The sequence below is a fragment of the Nansenia antarctica genome (assembly GCF_963989245.1).
Source record: "Nansenia antarctica genome assembly, chromosome: 3".
In the NCBI taxonomy this organism is placed as follows: Eukaryota; Metazoa; Chordata; class Actinopteri; order Argentiniformes; family Microstomatidae; genus Nansenia; species Nansenia antarctica.
Window position 1 is genome coordinate 32,822,741 of NC_137688.1, and position 15,000 is coordinate 32,837,740.

A 15,000-nucleotide genomic window follows, 5' to 3' on the forward strand; every position below is an offset into this window, starting at 1 on the left:
GATTATTCTAATCAGATGGAGTTTTAAACTTAAGGGTGTTCTTTGCCATGGATTTAAAAATAGAAGGAACAGAAAAAAAGAGATGAACAGAATGTCTCAATTGATAAGGAGAGGAGAAGAGAACCTTCCCCTGCTTTAAATAGAAAGCATACTTGGATGTTGGATGTGGACATTTGAAAATGAATTGCAGCCAATGTCTCTGTCTCCTTATGGAGGGAGAGGCCAGCTGAGACGTTCATACATGACGACTTAAGAAAGGACAAAAAAGAACAAATCTGCATTACTTGTTAGTAGGAGAGGGGGAGGCGAGAGGGGGAGGAGATGGGGAGGGGAGGGGAGAGAGGGAGGAGAAGAGAGGAGAGGAGAAGGACAGGTGGGAGTGAGGGAGGAGAGGGGGAGATAGGGGAAGGAGAGAGAGTGGAGAGGGGGAGGTAGGAAGGGAAAGGGGGAGGTAGGGGGAGGAGAGGAGGAGGAGGAGAGTGGAGAGTGAGGGAGGAGAGGCCACATTAAAAGCCACATTAAAAGGAAGAAGATTAGTCTTGGAGGCAACTTTATATACAACATTAGCATAGTCTAATATTGGACACACACACACACACCACACCACACACACACACACACACACACACACACACACACACACACACAGGCAGTGTGCGAATTAAATCACGGTGTGCGGGGGAGCCCAGGGATTAAAGCAAAAAAAAAAAAAATCTCCTTACGGATTTTTTTTTTTTTTTTGAAAATCAATGACACATCGCTAGTCAACTAACACGGCTTGTTTTGTGAGCCTGCTAACAATGTAAAGTAGTGTTCTAGTTAACTAGGTAACAATGTAAAGTAGTGTTCTAGTTAACTAGGTAGCAGTTCAATCCATTTCGCTGCTGTATTTTGGCTTGACTAGCGAGTTTGTGTTGTGATTCTCAACAACGTAGTTTCACCCTTTTCCATAGTTTTGAATAATAAATGTGTGGACTGACGATGTAGCGCAGCCTAACTTATTCTAATAATTATTTAACATAGTTTTATTCTGATAATGATTCCCCCCTCCTCCCAGACAAGGTCACATTATTATTGGATTGGTTGTTTGGTGCCGGGTGAAGTTAGCTAAACATTTAACCTGCTAGCTAGCAAGAGAAACATCATGTCACTCTCCAAAGGTGTAAAGAGGAAAGTTGACAGTGAAAACAGGGCATTTAAAGAGGAATGGACAGCGAACTATACGTTCATCCTACCTGGTTTCATCAATGCAAAGCCGTTGTGAGACTCACATCTTCCGTGCTCACAATGAATGTTCCCTTCCACCTATACATGCGAGTCGTCCTTTTCGTCAATGAATGCGATAAAGACGCGCTAGAGGAATCGATTGGTGCATAAAAACCTTGAGAAATGCCGGATTAAAGTGACGTCCATAATAATAATAAATAATAATAATACATTAGACTTATAGCGCTTTTCTAGACACTCAAAGACGTCCATATCACCAGATAGCCAACAAATAGTGACCGATGGGAGATGCCAGTTTTCTCATTAAGTGAGATTTAATAGCCTAATATTATTTTTTCTATTTTTAATGAATGGCTCATTGTAATTATTATCCCTAGTAATGTAGCGTGTTTGCTCTGTCATTAAATGTTTTTCAGGAGCATATAGGCTAAGCGGATTCATTTTTTATTTTATTTTTGCGACGATTTAGTTGTCAATGTTTTTCATAAAATTAAACTGCATTTGCTTTGTTACTGTTCACATGTGTGGTGCAGTCACATTCACATAGCCTATAAGTAAACATTAAGTTTGAATTATTTACTGAGCTGGCGTTACTTTTTTCAAACCACACACCGCATGTCGGCTATTTCAGCACCACGCGTTGTCCACCTACTTATCACTATGAGGGGTTCAGCGTCAGTGCACCCCGCTGCAAGTTACTGTCGCATAGTTGTAGCCAATAAAGGCCTATATGTAGGCTATATAGGCTATTATATATCATTTATATTACCTAATACCAACATCAAAATAGATTGTATGCCTCTACAAATCATATTACACCAGGTAAAATCCGTCACAACTTGGAATAAATCCATCGCAATTTGGAATATTTTAGAGCTCCCCCAAAATTTCACAAACCATGTTTCCAGGGGAGCTCATGTCACCACTAGGGGAGCTATAGCTCCCCGAGCTCCCCCTTATTTCGCACCCTGCACACAGGGTCCGCGGTTTTGCATGAACTGCATGCCCCGACCAGCGCTGTGTGGAATAAATCTTTCTTCAATTGTCCATCCTGAGCAGCAATACCTTTTAATTACCTTTTTCTGGTTCCCTAGAAGTGCTTTGTAGAAGCTATAGTTACTATACACTGTATAGGCAGTAAAGGACTAGGGTAGAGAGAGAGAGAGAGAGAGAGAGAGAGAGAGAGAGAGAGAGAGAGAGAGAGAGAGAGAGAGAGAGAGAGAGGGAGAGAGGGAGAGAGAAAGAGAGAAAGAGAGAAAGATGAGTTGAGACGCAAGTTTCTGTCTAACAGTAAATGAGAAGCGCTTTCTGGACCGGTAAAGAATTCCAATAGCGAGGTTTATTTTCTTAACAGTGTGACAACAATAATGACATTTAAATTAAAGTGTGGGTTCCGTTTAGAACCTTCTGTGAAAGGGGTTCCACATAGAACTCAAAAGGGTTCTCCCAAGGGATCCCCTAACGGCCAAGCTCCACCTGCTGCGTTGCGTCAACTCGCCATCGGCGTTGCGTCAACTTCCCGTTGTCCAAGCTCCACCTGCTGCGTTGCGTCAACGTTGCGTCAACGTCAATGTTCTACTCTAGCTCCACTGGCTAGCTCGTACTTGGAGCTGTCCGTGGTACCACGTGGTACAATTGGTCTCATTGTGACGTCTGCGTCCACCGTCAAAAATCAAACTTTTTTGAATGTCTACTTTGGACGCAGCCATCGGACGCAACGCTGACGCAACGCAACGCTGACGCAACGCAGCAGGTGGAGCACCTTTCATTGATTACAATGCATTTTATCCCAATTTCGGACGCAACGCACATTAGACGCAACGCTGACGCAGCGCTCGATGGCCATGGTGGAGCTTGGCCGTAAGGGGGCAAATGAAGAACGCTTTCACCCTTGTTTTCTTAGGCTGCGTTCGGAAATACGCTCTGGAAATCTGATCAGCACTCAGGAATGCCTCTTGTCCAATCAAATGACTTGGTCCCTTTATGACGTTGAAGCCAGCAGACGTGTGTGCTCCGGCGAATTTACGAACGCACCCACGGAGTGTGCCTGTGTTCATCCAGTAGCCTCTGTCATGTTGGCATTGTGACATGGTGCATTAGCATACAGGAGGTAGCCATTAGAAGGCGGGTACATTGCAGCCATGAGGGGATGCACACAGTCAGCACCAACACTCCAAAAAAGCCTGTGGCATTCAAGCGATGATTGATTCGTATTAACGGGCCCCAAAAGTGTGCCAAGAAAACATTTCCCCACACCATTACACCACCTCCACTAGCAGCTTGGACTTTTTGACAGGCGTACAGGTGTTCCGAATAAAGTGTCGTTTTTTACGGTTTTTACGGTGAGGTCTGTCACTGTGGCGCCCCCAAACGCTCACATTAGCATGTCGGCGCAGGGTGTAAATCACGCCATGCGCGGACGTGTTTTACGAGCGGAAGTCACGGCGGACGTGAGGGATCAGGCGCCGTCGTCCGCGGTCCGTCGCTTTGCTCCGACGAACGAATGTCGGGGTGGGGGGGGAAGAAAAGGAAAAAAATCGCACTTATTCTCAAATTGATAATGGACTCTCGTAAATCAACGGTTGGAACGTTTTCAAGTCGCGGACATGAAAGGTACATTTGTACCGTTAAATTGCTTTGGCGGAGGAGAGGGGGCGGGGGGGTTCGTCATCGAATGGAGCCATAACATCACTGCTAATGTCTGGCGTACCTGTTCATCAGGATTCAGGACGGTTAGGGTCCCCCCTCTCTCTCTCTCTCTCTCTCTCTCTCTCTCTGCAGAGGAGACTGATGGTTGTAGAAGATGTGTAGGATTGATTGCTGAAGTTCTCTAAGCCCCCATGGGGAGGGAGGGAGGGAGGAGGGGAGGGGGGGGAGGGAGGGAGGGAGCCCAGCTTCCACCAGCCTGTTAGCTATCGATCTGTTCTGTGTTTTAGAGAGATTTATCACTGCATACCGGAGACCAGCAGGGTCTCTCTGTCTCGCTCTCTCTCACACACACACACACACACACACTCTCACACACACTCTCTCGCACACACACACAAATGCAGATACACACACACACACAGACACACACACAAACACACACACATCTCACCGTCTGCTGCTGACAGACAGATAAAGGTGTGTTACAGAGCAGAGGGTTCTGGGATGCTTTCTGTTGACTTCTAGAGACCGAACCGAAGTTCCTAATTTCTTCCTATCTTCCCACCCCCCCTCCCCTCCCCTCTCTCCTCTCCACCCCTCCCCCCCCCCCCCCATTACAGTGATTAACTGTGGCGACCCGGGCGTGCCGGCCAACGGGATGCGGTACGGCGAGGACTTCGCCATCGGGCAGAACCTGACATTCCAGTGCCAGCCGGGCTACGTCATGGAGCTGGACGCCGCGCCCGTCCGGACCTGCACCGCCAACGGTACCTGGAGCGGACTGATGCCCTCCTGCAAGGGTAAGAGAGACAAGAGGCGAGAGACGTGTTGTCGTTGAACAGAAGCACCACGAGGAGCGGCTGTGGCGCAGGAGGTAGAGCTGGCGTCTAACGATCGCAAGGTCGGCAGGTCGACGGTTCGAACTGCGGCTGGCCACGTGTCGAGGTGTCCTTGGGCAAGACACTGAACCCCAAATAGCTTGCCGCCGTTGGTGTGTGAATGTGCGTGTGAATGGGTGAGTAAGAGGCCATTGTAAAGCGCTTTGGAATAAGCCGCTATATAAATCAGTCATGTACCATTTACAAGTACTGAGGCAACCAAGTGTAGTTGGTGCACACGTCTCGTCTCCCAGGGAGACCAGCGCTCTGGGCTCTGGGCACAGACAGACATCTTCACAGGGTCAGCCATCTTCACAGGGTCAGACATCTTCACAGGGTCAGACATCTTCACAGGGTCAGACATCTTCACAGGTACTGACGTCTTCACAGGTACAGACATCTTCACAGGTACTGACGTCTTCACAGTACAGACATCTTCACAGGTACTGACATCTTCAGCCATTAGATTAGGTTAGATTACATGAGATTAGATTAGATTAGGTTAGATTAGATTACATGAGATTAGATTAGATTAGGTTAGATTAGATTACATGAGATTAGATTAGATTACATTAGGTTAGGTTAGATTAGATGAGATTAGATTAGATTAGATTACATGAGATTAGATTAGATTACATTAGATTAAACTTTGTTGACATTGCACAGAGTACAAGTACTGACACAACGACATGTAGTAGTAACAGATACTCCATTTGATCTGAGCTGAAAGGCAGAGAAGCGATGATGTTGTGGTTGTGGTTGTTGTTGTTGTTGTTGTTGTTGGGATGTAATACTCTGAACAGTCTAGTTCAAAGGACACGACCGCAACCGTTCTAGACACACTTAAAGAAAATGTGTCGGACAAAATGTAGCTTTGATCTCCCAAACCCTTTGATCTGTCGGGTGGACACTGAACTTAACACGATGGATCCAGGAGCCGCATCAAACACACGCGTGTGCACGGCCTGGGAGGCAGGGGGCTGTAATGAGCCCGTCCTCCCATGTCTACCTCCACTACGCCCCACCCAGGTATTGATGTGTGCTGCTTCTAGGATTACCAGTGTGGTCCTCCATGAATATGCAGGTTAACAGGCCTGTGAGCGAACACACACACACACACACACACACACACACTCGAACACACACACACACACACACTCACAAACACTCACACACACACACGCACGCACATGCACATGCACGTGCACACACACACACACTCACATACACACACACACACACACACACGCACGCACATGCACACACACACACACACACACACACACCCTCTGGTGTAGGCAACAGAAGTGTGTGAGTTATGTCTCACCTTTGTGTTGTTTGTGTGGGTGTTTGTATGCATTATTTGTGTGTCATTGGGGAAACGTGTGTTTGCGCGCACGTGTTCGAGTGTGTGTGTGTGTGTGTGTGTGTGTGTGTGTTGTGTTCCACGACTGTAAGATGCAGAAGCTGTTGTGGCAGCTGTAATGGTCACACACACATGCGCACACACACACACACACACACACACACACACACACACACGTGCATCTGGGACAGAGGGTGTGTTGAGAGGCTGCATACATTAGTTATCCATCAGGCCAAGCTGCTGCTCCTCCACCGCCTCAATGGAGGGCGTTCACACACACACACACACACACACACACATACACACACACACACACACTCGAACACTCACACTCACACACACACACACACTCACACACACACACACACACTCACACACACACACACACTCACACACACACACACACCTCTCATCTCTAGGATCTGCCGACGTTGTTTGATTCCTGCCAGCAGCAGTTTGTCTCTCAGGCCTGACGCAAGGTTACACACGTACACACACACACACACACACATCTGTACACACACGTTCACACACATACTCACACATCTCTACACACACGTACACACACTCGTACACACACACACTCACACACACACACACACACACACACACACCTAACACCTAACACCTAACACTTAACACTAAACACCTAACAGTTAACACAAATGGAAATGGGAAATGGACTGCACTTATATAGCGCCTTTATCCAAAGCGCTTTACAACGGCCTCTCATTCACCCATTCACACACACATTCACACACCAATGGCGGCAAGCTACCATGCAAGGCGCTGGCCCGCTCACTGGGAGCAATTTGGGGTTCAGTGTCTTGCCCAAGGACACTTCGACATGTGGCCAGCCGGGGCTCGAACCGACGATCTGCCGACCTTGCGATCATTAGACAGTGGCTCTACCTCCTGAGCCACAGCCGCCCTAACACCTAACAGTTAACACCTAACAGTTATCACCTAACACTTAACACTTAACACTTAACACAATAGCACACAGAACAACAGGCTGAATAGAAGTCCGGTATGTTAACATAACAAGCCACATTAACAGTTATTCAGCAACACAATAGCATAAAGAACATACCTGGGAGGCTGAATAGGCTAAATGAACATAACAAGCCAGCGAGTCCAACAAGCAAGTTACCAGTAAGCAAGTTCACCAGGCTACCGTTTGCTTAGCTTCAACAAGCTAATGTTTTAGATCATTTCTTCAGGGGTATAGGAGCAGCATATAGTTGTCACAAGCCCAGAGCGCCCTCTGTCGGCTGTAGACGGTAATGTTTACTCCTTGGTTCATGTCAGTCAGTATGAAATAATATATATATATATTGATATATAAGTCGCACCTGACTATAAGTCGCAGGACCAGCCAAACTATGAAAAAAAGCGTGACTTATAGTCCGGAAAATACGGTATATCTCAAAAGTGAGTACACCCTTTAGATTTTTGCAAATATTCTGTCATATCCTTTCAGGGGATAACACTATCTTAATGAAACTTTGATATAACTTAAAGTAGTGAGTGTGCTGCTTGAATAACAGTATAGATTTATTGTCCATTGAAAGTTACTCAGTACACAGCTGTTAATGTCTAAACAGCTGGCAACAAAAGTGAGTACACCCCATAGAGAACATGTCTAAATTGTGCCCAAAGTGTCAATATTTTGTGTGACCACCATTGTTATCTAGCACTGCTTTAACCCTCCTGGGCATGGAATTCACCAGAGCTGTACAGGTTGCTTCTGGAATCTTCTTCCACTCCTCCATGACGACATCACGGAGCCCACGGATGTTGGACACCTTGCACTCCTCCACCTTCCTCTTGAGGATGCCCCACATGTGCTCATTTGGGTTTAGGTCTGGAGACATACTTGGCCAGTCCATCACCTTAACCTTCAGCTACTTCAGCAAGGCCGTTGTCATCTTCGAGGTGTGTTTAGGGTCATTATCATGTTGGAAAACTGCCCTACGGCCCAGTTTCCGAAGAGAGGGGATCATGCTCTGCTGCAGGATGTCAGAGTATATATTGGAATTAATGTGTCCCTCAATGAAATGCAGCTCCCCAGAGTGCCGGCAGCACTCATGCAGCCCCAGACCATGATGCTGCCACCACCATGCTTGACTGTAGGCAAAACACATTTGTCTTGGTACTCCTCACCAGGGTGCCACCACACACGCCGGACACCATCTGACCCAAATAGGTTTATTTTGGTCTCATCAGACCACAGGACATGGTTCCAGTAACTCATGTTCTTGGATTCATTGTCTTCAGCAAACTGTTTGCAGGCTTTCTTATGCATCGGTTTCAGAAGAGGCTTCTGTCTGGGGCGACGGCCATAGAAACCGATTTGATGCAGTGTGCGGCGTATGGTCTGGGCACTGACAGGCTGACATCCCACTTCTGCAACCTCTGCAGCAATGCTGGAAGCACTCGCACGTCTATTTTTGGAAACCAACCTCTGGATATGACGCTGAGCACGTGGAATCAACTTATTTGGTCGACCCTGGCGAGGCCTGTTCCGAGTGGAACCTGTCCTGGAAAACCGCTGTATGATCTTAGCCACTGTGCTGGTAATTTTCAGGGTGTTGGCAATCTTCTTATAGCCAAGGCCATCTTTGTGAAGCGCAATAATCCTTTTTTTCAGCCGCTCAGAGAGTTCCTTGCCATGAGGTGCCATGTTGTCCAGCATTCAGAGAGAATTGTGCCCAAAACACCAAATTTAACAGCCCTGCTTATCATTTACACCTGAATCCTTGTAACACTAACGAGTCACATGACACCAGGGCGGGAAAACAACATCATTGGGCACAATTAGGACATGTTCACTATGGGGTGTACTCACTTTTGTTGCCAGCTGTTTAGACATTAACAGCTGTGTACTGAGTAATTTTCAAAGGTCAATAAATCTATACTGTTATTCAAGCAGCACACTGACTACTTTAAGTTATATCAAAGTTTCATAGTGTTATCCCCTGAAAGGATATAACTGAATATTTGCAAAAATCTAAAGGGTGTACTCACTTTTGAGATATACTGTAGATGTTACATCATATGTTTATAGCAGGTTGCGTTATCCTGGTTGTCTGAAGGTGTTCCTCAGGTTGACCAATCACGGCGCAGAGCTGAGCATGCAGAAGTGAAGGGCGTCGGGGGGGGGGGGGGGGGGGGGGGGGCCGTGATCAATGGTAATCAATAACTGAAGTGTTGTATTCCTCTGAGTCTAATGTTCTCTCTGTGTTCCCCCTCTCTCTCTCTCCTCCCCCCCTCTCTCTCTCTCCTCCCCCTCTCTCCCCTCCTCCACCTCTCTCCTCCCCCTCTCTCTCCCCTCTTCCACCTCTCTCCTCCTCTCTCTCTCTCTCCCCTCCTCCCCCTCTCTCTTTCCACTTCCACCTTTCTCCTCCCCCTCTCTCTCTCCTCCCTCTCTCCCCTCTTCCACCTCTCTCCTCCTCCCTCTCTCCCCCTCCTCCACCTCTCTCCTCCCCCTCTCTCTCCCCTCCTCCACCTCTCTCCTCCTCTCTCTCTCTCCCCTCCCTCCCCCTCTCTCTCTCCCCTCTTCCACCTCTCTCCTCCTCCCTCTCTCTCCCCCTCTTCCACCTCTCTCCTCCCCCTCTCTCTCCCTTTCTCCATCTCTCTCCTCCCCCTCTCTCTCCCCTCCTCCCTCTCTCTCTCCTCTTCCACCTCTCACCTCCCCCTCTCTCTCCCCTGTTCCGCCTTCTCCCCCTCTCTTTCCCTTTCTCCATCTCTCTTATCCCCCTCTCCCTTTTCCCCTACCGCTTCTCCACCTCCCTCTCTCCCTTTTCCCACCCCTTTCTCCTCCACCTCTTTCCTCCCCTTTCTCTCTCCTCCCCCTCTCTCTACCCTCTTCCACCTCTCTCCTCCCCCTCTCTCTCTCCTCCTATCTCTCCGCTCATCCCTCTCTCTCCCCTCTTCCACCTCTCTCCTCCCCATCTCTCTCTCCTCCTCCCCCTCTCTCTCCCCTCCTCCCTCTCTCTCCCTCTTCCACCTCTCTCCACCCTCCACTCCCTCCCCACCCTACCCCTCCCTCCCTCCCCACCCTACCCCTCCCTCCCTGCCCACCCTACCCCTCCCTCCCTCCCCACCCTACCCCTCCCTCCCCCCCAGCGGTGACCTGTCCGGCCCCGTCCTCCGTATCCAACGGTCTGCTGGAGGGCACCAGTGATTTTGAGTGGGGCACCAGCGTGAGCTACAGCTGCTCCCCAGGCTACGAGCTCTCCTTCCCGGCCATCCTCACCTGCGTGGGCAACGGCACCTGGAACGGCATGGTGCCCCAGTGTCTGCGTGAGTCTCCCCACCCCCCGACGCCATCCACCGCTCTGTCTGTCTGTCTGTCTGTCTGTCTCTGTCCTGGTCGGCCTCTCTCTCTCTCTCTCTGTCTGTCCCTCTCTCTCTCTCTCTCTGTCTGTCCCTCTCTCTCTCTCTCTCTCTCTGTCTCTCTCTCTCTTTCTCTGTCTGTCCCTCTCTCTCTCTCTCATTGTCTGTCTCTCTCTCTCTCTCTGTCTCTCTCTCTCTCTCCCTCCCCGCTCTCTCTCTCGCTATCTCTCTCTCTGTCTCTCTCTCTCTCATTGTTTGTCTCTCTCTATCCCTCTCTCTCTCTCTCTCTCTCCCTCCCGCTCTCTCTCTCTCTATCTCTCTCTCGGTCTCTCTCTCATTGTCTGTCTCTCTCTCTCTCTCTCTCTGTCTGTCCCTCTCTCTCTCATTGTCTGTCTCTCTCTCTCTCTCCCTCCCCTTTCTCTCTCTCTCATTGTCTGTCTCTCTCTCCCCCTCTCTCTCTCTCTATCTGTCTCTCTCTCTTCTATCTCTCTCTCTCTCTTCTATCTCTCTTTCTCCCTCTCTCTCTCTCACTGTGCAAGGTTTCTGCTGCCATTCACTGATTGATAGACAGCTGAGTCAGAGGAGGTCCTTTGTGTGTGTGTGTGTGTGTGTGTGTGTATTTGTGCGTGTGCGCACGTCCGTGTCCGTGAGTGTTTGTGTGTGTGTGTGTGTGTGTGTGTGTGTGTGTGCGCGCGTGTGCGCACGTCCGTGTCCGTGTGTGTGTGAGTGTTTGTGTGTGTGTGTGTGTGTGTGTGTGTGTGTGTGTGTGTGTGGATGTGCGTGTCCGTGCATGTCCGTCTGTGTGTGTGTGTGTGTGTGTGTGTGTGTGTGTGTGTGAGGATGATGGTCCTTGGACCATCCGTGGTCGTGGCGTTAGTGTGTTACCACTACCGTCCATCACGCCAGTTTAAGAGGCGAGGAGGAGGAGGTGTGATGGAGAGAGAGAGAGAAGGGATAGAGAGAGAAGAGAGAGAGACAGACAGAGAGAGAGATAAGGATAGAGAGAGAGAGGAGAGAGAGAGAGAGAGAAGAGAGAGAGAGAGAAGAGAGAGAGAGAGAGAGACAGAGAAGAGAGAGAGACAGATAGAGAGAGAGGGGAGAGAGAAAGAGAGAGAGAGCACTTTAAAAAAAGCACTTAATAATTTATTAAAGGCGGAAATCCATAATATTGTAATTTCTGACCACTCCCCAGTGTCCTGCTTAATGATTCCGACAGAAAATAAACTAGCTGATAGAATTTGGAGAATGAATACAGCTCACCTCCAAGACCCTGAATTTATTATATATGTCAATGATAAAATAAATTGTTTTATAAGTACAAATGTGGAAGTAGAGGATGTAAACAAACCACCACCTGATATAATTTGGGAAACTTTCAAGGCATATATTAGAGGAATGATAATTTCATATTCAGCAAGAAAGAAAAATGAATTGGACCTTAAAATCAAAGAAAAAGAACAAGCTATTGCCAGGTTGGAACAATCACAAAAAAAAAACTTGAATCAAAGTCTAGAAGACGACTTAGCCAAAATCAAACAGGAATATGATGTATTGTTGTTGAAGAGAGTTAATAACTATAGGTCAAACTCTAACAAGCTGTATTATTCAACTTCAAACAAACCAGGTAAACATCTTGCAAACCTTACAAAGCGAATACAAAATAAATCTACTATAATTTTAAAAGATAAGGATACAAACGCTCTAATTAGGAATAATAGTTCAATTAGTAATATATTCAGAACCTTCTATGAAAATCTATATAAATCAGAAATAAAAGAACCAAATACATCCCCTTTTCTGGATTCCATACAATTAAAACAAATCTCAACAGATAAAAAAGAATTATTAAAGAAGAAAATAACAGAAGAGGAAATATTAGGAATTATAAAAACATTTTCATGTAAAAAGGCCCCAGGGATGGATGGATTCCCTATAGAGTTCTACTCAGCCTTCTGGCATAGAATTGCTCCATTGTTCATGCAAATGATAAGCTATATGTCTCTTAAATCGGTTTTACCACAATCCATGTATCAAACAATTATTTCAGTTATATTAAAACCAGGAAAGTCTGGCGAGTCACCTTCAGACTATCGACCCATAAGCTTAATAAATTGTGACAATAAAATACGAACAAAAATCATAAGTAATAGAATTGCAACAGTTATACCTGAGTTAGTCCACATTAATCAAACAGGGTTTATTAAAAATAGACATTTACAAACAAATACAAGAACCTGCTTTAATATTATACAGTACGCAAAAAGGCATAACATAGATCTATCAATAATGGCAGTGGATGCGGAAAAAGCCTTTGATAGAGTTGAATGGGCTTATTTATTTAAAGTATTAGAAGCATATAATTTCCCAGAGGAAATTATTAATTTTATAAAATTACTATATAAACATCCTAAAGCAAAAATATATACTAACAACACATTATCTGCAGAATTTACTTTAGAGAGGGGCACCAGACAAGGTTGCCCCCTATCTCCACTTCTTTTCGCTCTGGCAATAGAACCACTGGCAGAAAAAATTAGACAAGATCCCTATGTATCAGGCATAAGCGTGGGCAAAAATAACTTTAAGATAAATTTATTTGCGGATGATATTCTGTTATATTTAACGAACATAGATAAATCTATAGTCCCTTTGTTAAAAATATTCTCTGAATTCTCGGATATCTCAGGATATAAAATAAACATGGATAAAACTGAAATAATGGCAATTGGTAAACAAAAAAGAATAAACCCAGAATTACAATTACCATTTAAGCGGACAAAAAATATTAAATATTTAGGTTGCTTAATTAGTGACAAAAAAACTCAGATCTATAGAGAGAACTTTATTCCACTACTCAATAACATGAAAGAGACTTTAAGTAAATGGAAAAATCTTCCTATAAATCTGACAGGCAGAATAAACTTGTTTAGGATGGCATGGCTTACTAAGTTTCTTTTTTTGTTTTCAATTATACCAATCACTCCACCAAAAAAGTACTTTAATATGGTATACTCAGCCATAACAGATTTTATATGGGCAGGGAAAACACACAGAATTAGAAGGAATATTTTACACCTTCCTATGTCAGAGGGGGGCTTTAACCTTCCAGACTTGGAGCTATACCAACTGGCCGCCCAGGGGTTCTATCTGAGGCATATAGTCCAACACACAGCAGAAGAACAATGGATCCACATTGAAGATTTAGGTGTACATCCCCAAAACCTCTTAACTCTTTTATTTTCAGAACATAAGACTAAGAAAAAAGGAAACTTTATTGTAAATAATATAGAAACGTCATGGAAAAAAATTAAGAGGATACTGGGAGAATCAATATCAATCCCAAAAAGTACTATTTTGTGGAACAATCCTTGGATAGCTCTTCAGAATGCTACAATAAATTGGTCTACATGGAGAAGAAGGGGAATAGAAACTATAAACGACTTAGTAGGAGGGGATACCATTATTCCATGGCACGACTTCCAAAGTAAATATAAGTTGGCCAATGCTGAATATTTCAGATACATGCAGCTAAGAAGCTACATAAATCTAAATTTTAATTTAAAATCATTTGGGCAGCAGAGTACAATTGAGGATATCATATTTGATGGAGAAATTGATAAGAATTTGATAGGTAAAATTTATAGAACTCTACAGAAGACCTATGTATCTGAAAAACTGTTAGAAAGTAGGATTGAGATGTGGAATCGAGAACTAGGAAGAACAGATATAGGTTTAAAATGGAAGGAGTGTTGGAATACTACAAATGACATGACAGTTAATGAAAATCTACGTTTAATCCAATATAAAATAATGTATAGAGTCTACCACACGCGAGATAAAATCCATAAGTATTTTAGTAATGTATCAGATAACTGTTTAAAGTGTGGAAAAAAAGACTCACTAATACACGCATTCTGGGAGTGTCCCAGAGTACAGAAAACCTGGGTTGACATAGAACATTGGCTCTCAGGGGTACATAAGGAAAGATTCAAATTTGATCCTTCAATCTGTCTTTTCCAGGATGTAGCCACAGTAAGATACCCTAAGGCAGGGGTCGGCAATAGGCGGCCCGCGGGCCATTGCTGGCCCATCACCAATAATATTTGGCCCAGCAGAATATTTAGAGAATCCACTTTTTTTTTTTTTTTTTTTTTTTTTTTTTACAATATCCGACCGACAGTCCCACATATAGCTCCTATAATGTCCGAATAGAGAATCTACCTCCACCTGAATAATGCTTATTGTACTTTTATCCATGTTGAGAGTGAATGACACAGGGACAGACAATCAGGCAGCGGGGTGCACCGAAGCGCACTGACGCTGAACCCCTCATAGTGAATCATAAGTAGGTGAACAACGTGTAGTGCTGAAATAGCTGTGTGTGGTTTGAAAAAAATAACACCAGCTCAGTAAATAATTCAAACGTAATGTTTACGTATATGTGACTGCAACACACATATGAACAGTAACAAAGCAAATTCAGTTTAATATTCTGAAAAACATTGACAACAAAATCGGTGAAAAAAGGAAAAGAAAGAA

At 45.3% G+C, this 15,000-nt stretch overlaps 1 protein-coding gene across 1 annotated transcript in view; it reads left to right on the forward strand.

The window, feature by feature from the left end:
- Positions 1-15,000, forward strand: part of LOC308153999 (CUB and sushi domain-containing protein 3-like) — a 504,776-nt gene that overhangs the window by 446,954 nt on the left and 42,822 nt on the right. Inside the window, 2 exon segments of the mRNA XM_080527180.1 lie at positions 4,497-4,676; positions 10,252-10,428. Coding sequence (XP_080383306.1) covers positions 4,497-4,676; positions 10,252-10,428 — 357 coding nt within the window.